Source organism: Pseudoliparis swirei, chromosome 23 (assembly GCF_029220125.1).
Source record: "Pseudoliparis swirei isolate HS2019 ecotype Mariana Trench chromosome 23, NWPU_hadal_v1, whole genome shotgun sequence".
Taxonomy (NCBI): Eukaryota; Metazoa; Chordata; class Actinopteri; order Perciformes; family Liparidae; genus Pseudoliparis; species Pseudoliparis swirei.
Window position 1 is genome coordinate 18698295 of NC_079410.1, and position 15923 is coordinate 18714217.

General features: G+C 44.0%; 1 protein-coding gene across 1 annotated transcript; it reads right to left on the bottom strand.

The window, feature by feature from the left end:
- Positions 1-210: 210 nt before the first annotated feature.
- On the bottom strand, positions 211-15333 carry LOC130188075 (bMERB domain-containing protein 1-like). The gene is made up of 6 exons (XM_056406142.1): positions 15240-15333; positions 12573-12693; positions 4169-4242; positions 3871-3985; positions 2684-2754; positions 211-1985 (listed from the first exon to the last, which is right to left on the bottom strand). The coding sequence occupies exons 1-6, from the start codon at positions 15319-15321 to the stop codon at positions 1861-1863; spliced, it is 588 nt and encodes a 195-aa protein (XP_056262117.1). The 5' UTR covers positions 15322-15333; the 3' UTR covers positions 211-1860.
- Between the last annotated feature and the right edge of the window lie 590 nt (positions 15334-15923).

Genomic DNA, 15923 nt, shown 5'->3' on the forward strand with positions numbered 1-15923 from the left:
GGTTCGTTGCGTGTCAGTCTGTATATATACGGGGAGACGCGCAACGAACCATTATTTTACAAACCTGTGGCTGTTGCCTCCTGAAGTACTCTAGCTTGCCACTAGAGGGAGACAGAGACTGTGCAGAGGAAGTGTGTAGTGTCACGTGCTGCACGCAGATGCATCTACTGTAGTTTCTCTTTTTTAAATGAAACGCTGTACATATTGTATTAGAAACAGTATTTGGGTATGTTTTGTTTTATTGAGGAACATTTCTAGATCTTTGTTATTGTATTTCCTACAGTAAATATTCAAGAAAAAGTTAAAGAACAATAAAATAGAGAACATTAGGAGGAGGAGGAGGTGGAGCTTCGGAGAAGGAGGCGCACAGACGGGCAGCCATGGAAAGGAGGGAGGAGAGAGCAACATGAGCCTCGAAGGAAGAGAGGAGAAGGAGGTGCACAGATGAGTAGCCAGGGAGAGGAGGGAGGAAAGAGCAACAAGAGCCTGAAGGAGGAGAGGAGAAGGAGGTGCACAGATGAGTAGCCAGGGAGAGGAGGGAGTAGAGAGCAACAAGAGCCTGAAGGAAGAGAGGAGAAGGAGGCGCACAGATGGGCAGCCATGGAAAGGAGGGAAGAGAGAGCAACAAGAGCCTAGGAGAAGTAGAAGGAGGTGCACAGATGAGTAGCCAGGGAGAGGAGGGAGGAAAGTGCAACAAGAGCCTGAAGGAAGAGAAGGAGGCGCACAGATGGGCAGCCATGGAAAGGAGGGAAGAGAGAGCAACAAGAGCCTAGGAGAAGTAGAAGGAGGCGCACAGATGGGCAGCCAGGGAGAGGAGGGAGGAGAGAGCAACAAGAGCCTAGAAGGAGGAGAGGAGACAAGAGGAGCAGAGGAGGAAAGAGGCTGTGGAGAAGTTGAAGGCCTCCTCCTTTCGTCCCTGAGCAGGAGGACTGGCGATGTCACCGGAGTGACGCCGGGCGCTTCTCGCCACGCTCCGTTTCTCTCGCTCCATCCGCTCCATCGCTGAAGCGCAGAGACACGGCGCGATGCTCATACGAGTCTTTACTCTCTTGGCGCCTCGTTGGAAGCGACAACCAACATTCACATATTTTCCAGAGATAAATAAAACATACATTTTGGACCAATCACAATTTTTTATTATTAATTCATAATATTTCTATTTAGGATCAGATCTTTTCTTTGGCACCTGGTGGGGGAAAAAATAAAATACATATTTGTTTATTTAAAAACGTTAATATAACCTTGTAATTATTAATCTTTTCTTTGCATTTTCTCATTTTAATTAGCAGCGGTGTTTGCATTTTCTCATTTGAATTGCAGCGGTGTTTTAAAGGTGCTGCGACATTAAATTAACCTTATTGCCTGAAGTTCTTAAGCCAAGTGAAATTCAAATTCAGTCTTTCCTTATGGCCTTCTTGACCAGATGCATGGTTAATTTTTTACTTTAAATTTTACTTTATTTTTATCTATTATTATGCACTCTTCCTTTTAAAAGGTTGTATTTCTGTAAAAATACCTAAATAAAATATCAAGTAAAAAAAAAAAATGCAAATATGGTGTTTTGTTTTTAGAAAAATTATATCCAGTGCTTAAAGGACTTTATTTTTATTATCACACATTTGTGTTGTTTGGATCATTATAATAACTATAAGTAGAAGATTCCCCTCTGCAGGACATATAAAGGCAGCATTTTACAAATTATTTATGTAATAAGAATAATATGCAGTATATTACTCACACGTGGGTTAATGAAGATCATCTTCACATACAATATACACATGAAAGCCCCGGGGAGGCTCACATGTGCACACACACATACACATACAAACACACACACACACACACACACACACTCCTGTGTTACATGACGGAGCAGGTGAAGCCGCAGCAGTCTTTCAGTAGCGTCAGTCCAGTTTTAGGGAAGAATGGCGGCGCCGCTGCCGTCTTCCGGGCTTTGGACGCCACCGTTTCATGTTGCGTTGCACCTGATTGAAAAGGAAGACGGTATGAACTGTCATCCTCTCCATCTCCACTTAGGAGCTGCCTTAACTGAAAGGTTTCACATTTTGGGGAAAATATGCTTCTTCACGTTCTTGGGGAAAGTTGGTTAGCTTAGCACAAAGACAGGAAACGGGGGGGGGAGTCCGACCGACACGGACCGACAACCACCCCACTGGTCGCCCGGCGTCTGGTCCAATTAGAGAAATGGTCCGCCACGTAACCCACTGCTCATAACACACGTGGAGTAGCGAGCGTTTAGCGCCGCCGGTAGAGCCGTTCCCCGGAGCTTTAGCACGCAAAATGAGCTCATTTCTCAAAAATGGCAAACTCTTCATGAAATGAAATGATGCGTGTTGACACATTAATGGTCAGCAATAAGGATTCAACGTGTTTTACTTCGATCTTTTGAACTGAATGTTCACGTAAAACAAAACGTGCACGCCGGTTCGCTCGCAGGCCGTTTTCATCTCGCAGAGCGAGACGGCGTGATGACTGAGCGGAGCCATTTAGGGATGAACGGTTCTGCTCAGTTTGGATCAAACATCCTCGTCGGGCCACACAGCCGGTACGAGATTCCAACTGAACAGACAGAACTGAGTATTACCTCCGAGTAACGTCGTCCTCTACACACAGGAGTCAAAGATGGCTCCTCATTGGATGACCCGGGTTGTTACGCACTCACCTCTTGCAGCCAACGTCTTGGGAAATGTGGACTGTAAGAAGGCGGCCATTTCTCTGTCTTCCTCTTGTTCCCTGTGGAGGAGAATAAGTCTCTTTTTTTCTTTCACTCGTCAGGGTCTTCTGGTTCTGAGATTTTCTCAGAAGAAACGTTAAATGTCACTGGGCCGCATTTTACGAGAAAACCGAGGCGACAAATCCTCAGGAGATGATTTTAATCTGGCTGAGCGTGGCTCAGAATCACAGCTACAGGCGCACACAACGCCGTTCTCAATCTATTCACACACACACACACACACACACACACACACACGCACTGAATCATGAAGGGAGACGGCCTCTCGCATCTCCGCAATCCTTCTGAGACCAATCAAAATGTCTCTCAAAGATATTCTTTCACATCAGCAGCTGCCTGCTCATCAGCGGTGACGGCTAATTTAGCACCGCAAACAAATACAAATATATATATAGGATTAGCATGCTGAAAGCTAATTGCAAAGTTTCATTAATACGAAGTGACATCAGCAGAACCTAAAGATCTAGACGTTTTGGACCCTTTTGCCCCCATGAAAGAGAACGCCTGAGAGGAACATCGACGAGTCAACGCTTTGCTTTTCTTTTTTCAATCTACCCAACATTTAAAAAATCTGGCACATCTTGTCTCAAAAAGATGCAGAAAAACTGTTCCACGCAATAAAAATTCTTCTCCTCACCTACAAAGCCTTGATTAGTGATTCTCCATCATATCTTAAGGAACTTGTCAAACCATATTGCCCCGCTAGGGAGCTGAGATCACTAAATGCTTCAGTTATCAAGCCCCCCCCCTCTCTCTACCTCCTTCTGTCATGAATCCTGGAGGTCTGGATCGTGGTCCATGCCTACTACTCATTATTCATACACTCTGTCAGACTCATTGGATGTGTTGTAACTCTGTAATGATTCCTTCTGGTCACATGACATCTATCCTTCTGTCCATCTGGAGAGGGATCCTCCTCTCTTGCTCTCCTGAAGGCGTCTTCCCCTTTGTTCCCCCTGAAAGGTTTTTTTCTATTTCTCGGGAGTTTCTCCTGATCCGATGTGAGGTCAAAGGTCAGGGGTGTCGTATGTGTACAGGTTGTAAAGCCCTCTGAGGCACATTCATAATTTCTGATATGTTGGTCTATATAAAATAAACTGAGTTGAAAGTCTCACCTCAGCCTCTCGAACTCCACGTCGTCCACGAGGAAGTCTCTGGTCTCCACCAGCTTGTTGATCTGCTGCAGCAGCTCTCCCTCCCTCTCCCGGTCCTCCTTGGCCTTGTCGCCGTCTGTTCAACAGTCACATGACACGCCTTTACGGAAAACACAGCAACGAGCGTCACGGCTATGAACTAGAAGGATGCAACACAACAAATGTGTATTGTCCAGCATTTTGAGCGGTAGTGAAATCTTCTGTTGATCTGCTGCTGCGTTCATATTTCACCTTCGCTCTCACTGCTTTTTTAATTTACCTGAAATAGAGACGAGTTTCTGCAGCTCCGCCTTCAGCCTCGTGATTTCATTGCAGAGCTGGATGTCGTCCATCCTGAGGCAACAAGCACATCACAAATATATATTGGCAGGAAAGCAGGTGTACGTTTTGATTGTTTTTATTAAACTAGAACCCCCACATCATCTTTTCATTTCTATTCAAGAGGCGCTTTCAAAACAGCAGCAACCCAATTTCCTTCCTGACTCGACACGCACACGTCGGCGTGAGATTGCAGGATTTAATCCAACAGAAAAACACTCAGATGACAATGAGGTCCGGGAGTTCATGAACAACAGCGCTGTGTGTGAATCACACCTGACACACTATCAGATCTCATCTCACCGTCAAAACATCAGGGGCCGACACACAAGTGTGTGTGTGTGTGTGGCAAAAAGAGGGAAATGACTGAGAACATGTGTTCTCTGAACTGTTGGTTTAATAAAACAGGTTTAGTTCACGTGACGCAGCGAGGCTAGGTCGACGCGGGCTCACAGGCTCTTCAAACAAGTCCATTTTAAATCATTTTAAAACACCCTAACTCGGTCACCTGGTCAGATAGCTTTATTATGGTCCGAAGAACCGAAGACAAGCCACGGAACTCAGCTGACGAAGCAAACTCGACATCTATCGACAAAACAACTCCCGAGAAAAGCGACCGGGAGGCTCGTGTCATGGCGGCGGCGGCACAAGAACACCTGGACGGTGTAACGGACTCCCTCTTTCTCCAGGAGATATGAAACGGTAATCAAGCTTCTCCAGTAAACTCGACGCTAAAACGGCAGAAATCAACCGATCTATCTCTGGAGTCAAAGCAATGCTTTGATACATTAAGTTCCCGCACAGCGGAGGCTGAAAGCCGCATTAGCCTAGCAGAGGACCAGCTAGTGGGCGGAGACTCGCCTCCAAAAAATAAGTTAAGCAAATGAGTTTTTATTGGAGAAAGTCGACCAGCTGGGAAACTACAGCCGACGCAACAATATACGTGTCGTTAACCTCAAGGAAAACTGCGAGAGAAACGAGCGTGTGAACTTTCTTGCTAATTGGATCCCGGTGTTACACCCCGACTGGTTCTCAAACCTACTGGTTTCCCTGCGCGTGCGCGCGTTGTGTTCTCTTCACAGCTGCAGCGGGGCTCTGTCTCGCGCAGCAGATTCGTCACACATTCACAAACACAATGCTGGAGGTCTTCAAGCCACCGTTCATATTCATTTCGGCGATTACGATTGTATAAGTGAGCAGAGAGTCACAGCCACGTATGAAGAAATACATTTTAGAAAATAAATAAATAAAAACATCGCACCGACCTGGTTTCGAGCGCTTTCGCGCTAAATGAGACTCAAAGACGCGAGTCTGTGCGCTGCGCCACCAGATATTTATGGAGGACTTAAAATGACTTAAGTATAAATAAATAAATGCATGAATAAATACAAGAATAAATAAATGCTCAGCCCCAGCTCATTTGAATATAAGGATACGTAAATGTCACGCATAAATAAATGAAGAAATGCGTGTGGACACATAAATAGAGACATAAGTAAATGAAGAAATACATTTATTTAATGATGTCCTGTTGAGTTATAACTTATATTTATTCATTTCTGTATTTAATTATACATTTATTCTTGTATTTATTTATGTATTTAAGCATTTATTTATTTATTCCGGTATTTATTTATTTATTTAAACATTTATTTAAGCATTTATTTATTCCTATATTTATTCATGCATTTATTTATTTATACTCGTCATTTTAAGTCCTCCATAAATATTAGTTTCAACACAGGTCATTTATATATTCATGCATTAAGTCACATCTCTTACGTTTTCATGGGAACAGTTTGGTCGAGGGGATCTGAAACAACTGGTTACCTTGGGCGGATATTTAAATACTTCCAAACATTTAGCGACGCTTGTATAAATTATATTCAGACATAATACAAATATAATATTGATACACTTTATATAACAAGAGTTTAGAAAATGCTTCACAGCTGTCACATCTTGCAATCACAATTCAAATCAGGCAAGTACTTTAATTAGGAACACCTGAATAAAAGGAAAGTGTCAGACAGAAAAACGGAAGGGAAAAAAGGGAAGAGGCTTTGACGGATCCTCGCAGAGTGGAAGAATTGCTTCAGTACAAGCAAACCAATGCATTCCCTGCAAATTTCACAAAAAATGAGCACTATATCCTTAAAAGAAGGGCATGGAGTTACCAGCGGATAGGTAAGGCAAACAGCACAACAGTGATGTTTTTTCATTAACCTATTTTTTAAATAGAATTTAAAATGTTGTCACTGTAATTCCTTGATGGCGAACTCTTTTATCATTTAGAAGGAAACAGGAGTTCCAAGACAGTGACATCGGGGCTCACTGTGGGGTGGACAAAACCCTTGATATTACTGGCCTGGCATGAAGGCTGACATCCAAAATTGTGTGTTTAATCTTTTGGCTCTTTTTCTGGGGCGCTTATAATATTTACATAGTCAATGTAGTGGCACTCCGTCTAGTTCTGGTTCTTCTGTACCACACTATTGAGATCAGTCTATAAAAAGCTATTAATTGACACGCGAGTGACACAAGTAGTTTCATACAAAATTATGTTTACTTAAAAATCGTATAGTACACGGTCACACGGTCAAAAAACTATGTCGCTTCCAACAACTCTGAACTCACACGACTGACAGTCCAACACAGCTGTTATACTGACGTGAAGTCATCTGATTGGAAGCTCACATTCAGACAAATTATGAAGCTTTCAAATACAAGACTAAATTATATATGTTAAACTAAACATTCTTTCAAATAATAATGAAAAGGATTTATATTCAGTTACCTTTTTAAATCTTTTAAAACTAAATTATTATTACAAATGAAATCATGCATTTGGCTCTTAAAGTCAATATCGGAGTGTTCTCAATTGTTTTACTTTATTAGTTTGCCCGGTGTGACGCCTGCCAGTGAAAAAGGAATTGCATCAAGGAGAAAATACAGTACAAACCCAGAGAGGTAAATACACATTCAATTTAATATGAAGTATGGTAGTCTTCTTGGCGTTTAGCTTTGGTTTCCATTCTCAGGTGACAGCCATTTAATGGTGCAGGACCATCCCTCTGATTGGGATAAATACATAAAATCAACAGTTGTTGGACTCCGTACTAAAAAACAGTTGACAATGAAATATTCCCCATATTTCTTGGATGTATGGGAGGGAGGCCCGTTACCCTGGCCTCTGAAATTCCAATTACGTATCTGGTATGATTGCATTTTCCATGCACACTATCTATCTTTATAGATATATATATCTCTGCTCCTAATGTGTTATTTTTCTACACTAATGTTGCAGATAAATGAGGACCACGTCGGTGCCCTGACAAAAAAGGAGGATGTCTGCAGCCAAACAAAAGACCTCACAGGTGTATACCAAAGTGGAGGCCAACATTTCAGAGGGACAGGAAGGAGTTTGGAAGCGGACACTGGCGCAGGGGGACCATGACGGCTTTCAAGCGGGGGACAAAGTTCTCAGAAATAATATTCAGGAGGAACAGAGAAAGGGGGGGGGAAGCTGGAGACTGACCTATTGGGGCCTTTCCTCATTACAAACCTTGAGGGCAAAAGTGCCGATTTAAAAAGCACCAAAGGATCCACTGTGGGCAAAATAAATATTGACCATTTAAAAAGGTATGTCGAACCAGAAGTTCAAATACCCGCCAAGTGGTTTGCGACCTCTCCACCACAGGTGCCCAGCCCCTTGAGGTCCCCAACCAAGTCATGCATGGAACCTGCCTCCCCAGAGGAATGCAAGTGTACTTGGATGTCAATACTAATGTAATCACACATTTTGGAAATAGATACTGCATCAAATCACAAATGAGGTATTGATTAACAACTCTGCCTTCTAATCTCAGTAATCGCTGACATCTGGGCGGGTCAACGCAGAGGTGTGCTGTGGAGCAAAGTGGGGCCCTATAAGATTTTTTCTACAGACCTGCACAATTTGGCCCCCGGAAGAGAGCTGGAGAGAAGTACAGGCCGCAAAGGCATACAGGATTTAATTAATTATGGGGGGGCGGGAAAGTAACTCTTCACAATTATCATTGAAGGTGTTTAATGCATTCATTCACTTGGTAATGCCAAAACCAAGCACTGGAAGAAAAGTCCATCTAATTGACTCCTTCCAAATGACTGGCATGTGGCAAGGTTCATTCAGAGGATTAAACAAAAGGTAACTTTCTAAATCTGTCAGACGAGATTAAAGATACAAGCAGAAGATGCATTAATTATGTGTATGTCTTTAGCTTGACCCAATGGCATTCGATATACTGATGGGACCGGTTTGTGACCAACACCACTGGAGACTTGTGGTGAGTTCACAACCAAAAAGAACTTTAGAACCATGTGTAGGAGTGTCCATAGGTGCGTGTGTGTAATCGAGCATGATTGAATGTGATTGCGAATCTTCTTTAAAGGTATCGTGACGGTCATTTATCCAGAGGAGACGCGGGTGCTCTACGTCGAGCCTCTGGGTGAAACCCCTGAACTCCTAACAAAATGCAAGGATATGACGAGGCAAGTTATACATTAGCGACTGTAATAAAATATTCTTGGTTACAAATGCAAACTAGATTGTTCGATCCAACAGGGCTTTCATGAGACGTAGAAATGTCTATATGTCTCGGTGGACGTGTTCAACAATATGTCACCCGAAGCAGCGGGACTACATCCTGTGGGGCTCTGGTCTGCAAGGTGAGAGTGCAGCTGACTCTTTGTTGCACACCGACTGTTGTTTAAACATCTTGTGTAGTTTGCAGAGCTCATTTTATCCAGTGGGACGCTCGATATCCCAACTGATGAGGCTGCCAGCATTGAGTTGAGGAGGGAAATCGCATGCAGACTGGTCACCGACTAAGGTGCGTCTTTAATGATGTTTTACGCATTTTAGATGTCCATGAGAAATGCAATTAATTACACTTGTTAGAAAACTGAACTGTGCAGAGCATGTGGCAACGCATGCCAAAGTCCAGGAAGTAACGCAGATGGCCATGATAACTGGGTCAGCTTAAGCTGACCATTATTTAATCTTATACATATAATATTTATAATCTACTGCATGCTTCTCCTCAGATCCAATGTACAACATGCGACCTGTGGTTCCACTGGCTGTGTATTGGCAAACCCCCACTGGAGCAGGACTTCTGCTGTCCAGCATGTGTCCTTTGATTTGTTTTTTGGCCGTTGTGCTATATTGTTTTCACGGCTGTATAATTTGGCATTATTTTTGTATTGTCTGAATATTATTTATACAAGCATCGCTAAACATGTTTGGAAGTATTTGAATATCCGCCCAAGGTAACCAGTTGTTTCAGATCCATTTCACTGAGCCGCTGATTATAGAGCGAGCGCACCGAGCGCTTAGGTACCGTCCACCTGCAGACCCGAGCCGAGACATTATACGCCTGCTGAAATGCCGAGACCGGGACAAAATCCTGCGCATCGCCACGCAGACGTCCCGGGAGAACAACGGCCCCGTAACATACGAGGATGTGGCAGCTGTGGGAGTGGAGTCTCCAATTTGGCCTCGGCTGCTGGCTCTGGCTGATTGGCAATCGGGACGAGGGGGACCGGGCTCAGGACGAGGGGGCTCTGGGGTCGGCCGGGATAGGGGGGACGGGGAGCTGAAGCCCGCCGGAACGGGGAACTGGGACCGATCGGGATGGAGACGGGGCAGGGGTAACTGGCGCCGCCGACGGGTTCCGGGGATCAGGATTCGGCCTCAGCGCCGGCGGGTCCCGGGGATCGGGGGCCAGCCGCAGCTGCCCGAGGGCGCACGTCTGCCTCGCAGCCAGGTCCCGGAGGCCCTCCAGGAGCTGGCGGTTAGCCTCTGCTTGGTCCCGCCGCATCTCCTGGATCCAGCCCAGCATCTGCCCCAATCCACTCCATTGCTGGTCTGGCTCTTCTCCTTCCGTCTGCTTTTCCCCAGGGGGCCCCACGTTGGGCTCCAGTGTAACGACTCCATGGCCGTCAGCCGTGGGTTTCCCCCCAGGAGCACCAGAGATTCGACGCCAATACCGGGATATTTGACATACTTTATTTTCCAGCAGACGGCACCTCTGCTCACCCTGCTACTCCACTCTCAACTGCTCCTTTTATCAGAGCTGCGTCGGCTGCTGACTGATTGCCAATCAGAAATCAGCCAGAGCAGCTGGCTGATTGGCGACTCCACTCCCACAGCTGCCACAGAGGACAAGCCTGTATTGTTCTTTTCTGACCTGAGCGCCAGCTTGATGAAACGCAGAAAGGAGTTCGATCAAGTTAAGACGGAGCTTCGATCCAGGAACGTCCCGTTTGCGCTGCTTCATCCTGCAACATTGAGGGTCACGCTTCCCGATGGAGGAAGAAAATTCTTCAAAACAACAAAAGTAAAATGTATTCCCATGTTGTTAAATGAGGGCCCAAAACCAGCATGACACAGGTCCAGGATGATATGGGAATAAGACTTGAATATATGATGAACAACTCTGGTCAGATTTATGTCAAAACAGTTTGTCAACTGTACTTCACCCCGCAGAAGATACATAAATCCAAACCTGAATTGTCAGAAATGTTTCAGATGTGGTGTAGAGGTTGGCTCCTTCCTACACTGTACCTGGCTTTGCACAAAGGTGAGGTCCTTTTGGTATGACCTATGCCTTAACTAAGATCACAGGGGTTACCTTCCCATTGGACCCTGAGCTGTTTACTGGGAAGACTCACAACTTTCGATGGGTTTTTGACGAAGATCCAAACTAAATTTGTAGAAATTGCTTTATGGCCAGGAAATGCATAGCAATGACCTGGAAGTCTGATTCCCGCACTCTCATGGACAGATGGTATGTGGTTGTATCCCTCTTGAAAAAATTACTTATAGTCTTAGAAAGAGATACAAGTTATTTTTGAATATCTGGCAGCCTTATTTGGAATACATGGATGCAAGGCTAACGGTACCATAGTACTGTAAATATTTGGAGCACTGAATTATGCACTGTGACATTGCGGTATCTGCTGTGTCATCATACTATGCACCAACTTTTATTTCATAATTTAGTTTTTCTCTCTTTGGGTGGGGGGAATTATCTATTTACTTTTAATTTTGGACTTGTGTATTTGAATTGTTTTTTTCTTTTCCTACCTTGCTGTGTAATTTTCTGTTTAATGTGTTTAATGTAGTATGCTCTGCATGTTCTCTTGCATTGTGAAAATAAAATATTACAAAAAATAAAACAGGTTTCACTTCGATGTACTTCAGCAGGATATCTCTCAGGATGACTCGGATGCTGCCAGCCGAGTGTTTTTTCCTTAAAAATGCATTTGCATTGGATTTGTCTCATTTATGACGCAGTCAGCTCAGATAATTTCAGTAGTAAAACAAAACTTCTGTGGATTTTTATTTAATTGGGACATGCTATTTCCTCTAAATGCATTTTACAATTAGAATGTGTGCCTTAGATATCCCCTTTGACCTTATATTCTTTATTAGAATTTTTTCTGTCTTGTTCTTTTCTTCTTTGGTTGCCCTATTTTGCAGTTTCATTTTGTAATTTTTTGAAAAACACACAAAATAACATGCTACTTTCTCATAACAATGCATCTTGAATGTTGGCCCTATATATATATATATATACCAGGGTAATACCAATGGAATTCCATGACTTTTCCATGATTTTAAACCAAATCTCCATGACCAAACTGAAATCTCGGTATAAACATGAACAATTTGGGATGAGCGGGATGGTGCATCACTTTTCCTCTTCTGGATGAACGCGGATGGAAGTGAGAAGATGACACAACATCATCATGAACGGTCAACTCTTATCGGAAAAAGAAACTCATTCTGAAGGCTCCCGCAGCTCAACGACGCCCCCGCCAGCTATCTTGTGTTTTCTCCAATTCATCTCATGGCCACATTATGCAGTGTGCCGGTCTCTGTTCTCCGCCCCCCGCTCCACCTCCTCCATCCTCGCGTGTCAAAATAATGAGGACGGCCTCGACGGAAAAAGCGTGACATAATTAAAAGGAAAGGATGAGGCGGGGGAAAGGAGTAACGGGCAACTTTTGAAATCAGTGTGTCTGCCGAGACCTTGACTAGCGCCGTTTTCTTCACACACTTTGTGCCGTCATGCTCATGGCTGCTCCCGTCGTGGTTGTTGCCGACGGTAACGGTGCATCACCTCGTATTCCTGAGGGGCAGCGAACCGTATCTGGGAGTATGGAGATCCCTGTAGAGCTCTATGTGTACGTATGTGGAGAAGCATGTATTGTCATGTATCAAATGCCTTCACAGAAAGAAAAAGCCATACATTAACTTACTAAAGAAGAAGATTAGCTGTAGAAGAAGCAGATCTTACATGTATCTCAGCTCCGACTCCCTCCGTACCAGGATGTCTCTTATCCGCTCAATTTTGCACAGCTCCCCTTCAATGTTCCCGATGGTAATCGTGGAGTCGGCCATGGAGATGACGTCCTCTGCTGGAAGACAGGCGAGACCAAAGCACGGTTATTTGGTTGGGAGTTTGTGTGACGGCTGTCGAAAACGGGTCACGCAGACACCACGATATCAAAAAAGCACATTTAGGATCCACAGATTGAATGTGAACGTAATTTGAAATTGAGGCTGGCAATTCCCTCCACCGGCCTTCCTCTCTGGACCACTGAGCCATCATGAGGGACATGAGTCACGCCCGTGCTTTTGCTGCAATGATGTGTGGAAATGACATTTTCTGAGAAGATTTGGGAAATACTCTTGACAGTGTCAGATGAGAAGATTAATGCAACTGGCCGCCGGTTAGCTTAGTTTAGCATAGAGCTAGCCGAGCTAACAGAAGGCCCACGGACCAAATTCGGCCCGCCGAGTCATTTTATGTGGCCCCTGACGGCTTGAAAGACATATGATCACCTTTTCTTCAAGAAACTTAAAAAATATATCCTGTGCTTTTATTTTGAAGGTTTCAAATGAATTGGATTCATGTGATAATATTAGAGAAATGTTCTTATGTACAATATTTCTACACTCAAATAAACAATAATCAAATGCAAAGAGAGTTATTTAACAATACGTTGGGGAGTAGTTTACACAGAGTTTTCAGGTGCAACTGGCCCTTTAAGAGGCAGCCGTGGCGCTGATGTGAACCACCGTGAAAATGAGTTGGACACCCCTGGTCTAAAGTGTGGCTGAATAACACGTTTCACTTTGTTTGTTTACCTCTGGAGGGAGCCAGGTTAGCCGTTTCCAGTTTTCGTGCTAAGCTAAACTTTAGCCCTCGTCTGTCCCTCGGCAAGAATGCAAACAATCCTGTTGCCCAAAGCTATATTACCTTCGCATTGAAAATGCCGGAAGGTTATGTTTTGATCGCCGTGTATTTATTTATTTATTTGTAATCTCAAAAAGTATTGAACCGAATCGCATGAAATTTGTGGGATGATTGTTTATTATCCGGGACCAGTTGATTAGATTGGGATCGGGTCAAAGGTCAAAGGTCATGAACAGGTCAAAATCTTTGAACTCAAAAAGTATTGAACCGAATCGCATGAAATTTGGATGATTGTTTATTATCCGGGACCAGTTGATTAGATTTGGGATCGATCGGGTCAAAGGTCAAAGGTCATGAACAGGTCAAAATCTTTCGCAGAACTCAAAAGTATTGAACCGAATCGCATGAAATTTGGTGGGATGATTGTTTATTATCCGGGGACCAGTTGACTAGATGTTGGGTCAAAGGTCAAAGGTCATGAACAGGTCAAAATGTTCTTGAATGAATTTGGTGGATTATCCGGGGACCATTTGATTAGATTTTGGGATCAATCGGGTCAAAGTCATGGAAAGGTCAAACTCTTTTTTACACATTTTTTGCCAATTGGCATGCAACTAATGCCAAAATGTTCATAATTCAATGCCCAATCTTGTGATGCCTACCATGCCCATTCTAGTTACTATATATAACTATATGTTGACCACATTAAGTTTGACTTTGTGAGCACAATACTCTGAAAGGTCTGAGTAATTCTGAACAAACTAAACTGAATCCTCGTTAAACACTCAGAGGCAAACACCATGAGCTCATTGATGAGACAGTAACACCTGCATTGATCCCAGTTCAGCTTTAAGCAACCAAAGGGCACTGGCTCAAATTCACCATCCTGCTATGACCCCCCCCCCCCCCCCCCTCCCACACACACACACGCCCCCCTCCTCCTGCAGCCTCCCTCACCAAGCAGCGATGAGTCATCCAGAGATGGGATCAGCAGACTTACCTGACCTTGTAAGACACAACAATAACACACACAGGATCAATATTAACACACACACACACACACACACACACACACACACACACACACACACACACACACACACACACACACACACACACACACACACACACACACACACACACACACACACACACACACACACACACACACAGTAAAACACGGTTTCAAAGGAATTGTCCTGGAATAAATGTATAATGTTTTTGTAATAAGGAAAAGGAAGTAATACAATATAATCTATCTATATTTTTTTCATTCATTACTAGAATATTTAGTCTGTTTAGTTCCCCGCAAAGACCTCGTGACTCTCCAGATCTGGATGGTATTACAAATTAAAGCTAAAACGAGACCAGGCGAACTAAAGTTGATGGTCAAAAGATCAAATCGCAGCAATATTCATTCAGTTATTCCTCTTGTTAAAAAGAATAAGATGAAAACAACTGGAAGAGTTTGGGGATTCTTTTGGGGCCGAGTGGAAGAAAAGGACTAGACTTCAGGCCACGAGATCTCTGTTGAACACACCGGGGGTCAGCAGGCCTCCTGCCCCTACACCGGGGGTCTCAGCAGGTCTCCTGCCCCTACACCGGGGCTCAGCAGGCCTCCTGCCTACACCGGGGGTCTCAAACCCCGCTGACAGACGACTTCACCACGCTCACCCCCCGTGAGGCTCCTCAGTCACACGTCGCAGAGGACACATAAGCCTCCTTGTCTCCTCTCCACTACCTCACACATGCATCAAAACTCACTTGATTTCTGCGTCGCTTCGTCCACCTGCGTCTCCTCCAGAGAGCCGTAGTGCCCGCAGGGTCTGCTCTCTCTCTCCATCATGAAGAAAGAAAAGCTCCGGAGAACAACAAAAATGTAAATAACTGTTTACACAGCCAAATAAAAACGAGTCTCAGAAGTTATCGACGAAGTCCTCGCAGCCCCGCGGTGACGTGTGAGGGCTCCAGAGCAGATGCTGAGCACAGGACTCCTCCAGAGGGGACAAGTCAGGCTGCCGGCGGCCGCTGCGGGGCGCCACCTGCTGGCGGAGCCGCACACAGCACCACCTGCAAGAGGAGGAACACCTGATGGTGGAGGGAGGACTCAGATGCTTTAAGCTTTAAAAACATGGCCCAGTGAAGTGTGGAAGTATAACGAGCACAATATATATATAATATATTATATATACTATATATAATATATATATATACAAAGACATTATGTATAATATATATTATAGATATACTATATATAATATATATATACAAAGACATTATGTATAATATATATTATATATATATACTATATATAATATATATATTCCTCCTTTATATGTAGTTTATGTTTTTCGATGCATCCTATGTTGGTAGCGTCGCCTCGTGTTCATCTTTTGGGACGATGCTTTTGGTTTAGGAAGTTGGGAGAAGTTTCTTAACAAGTAAAAG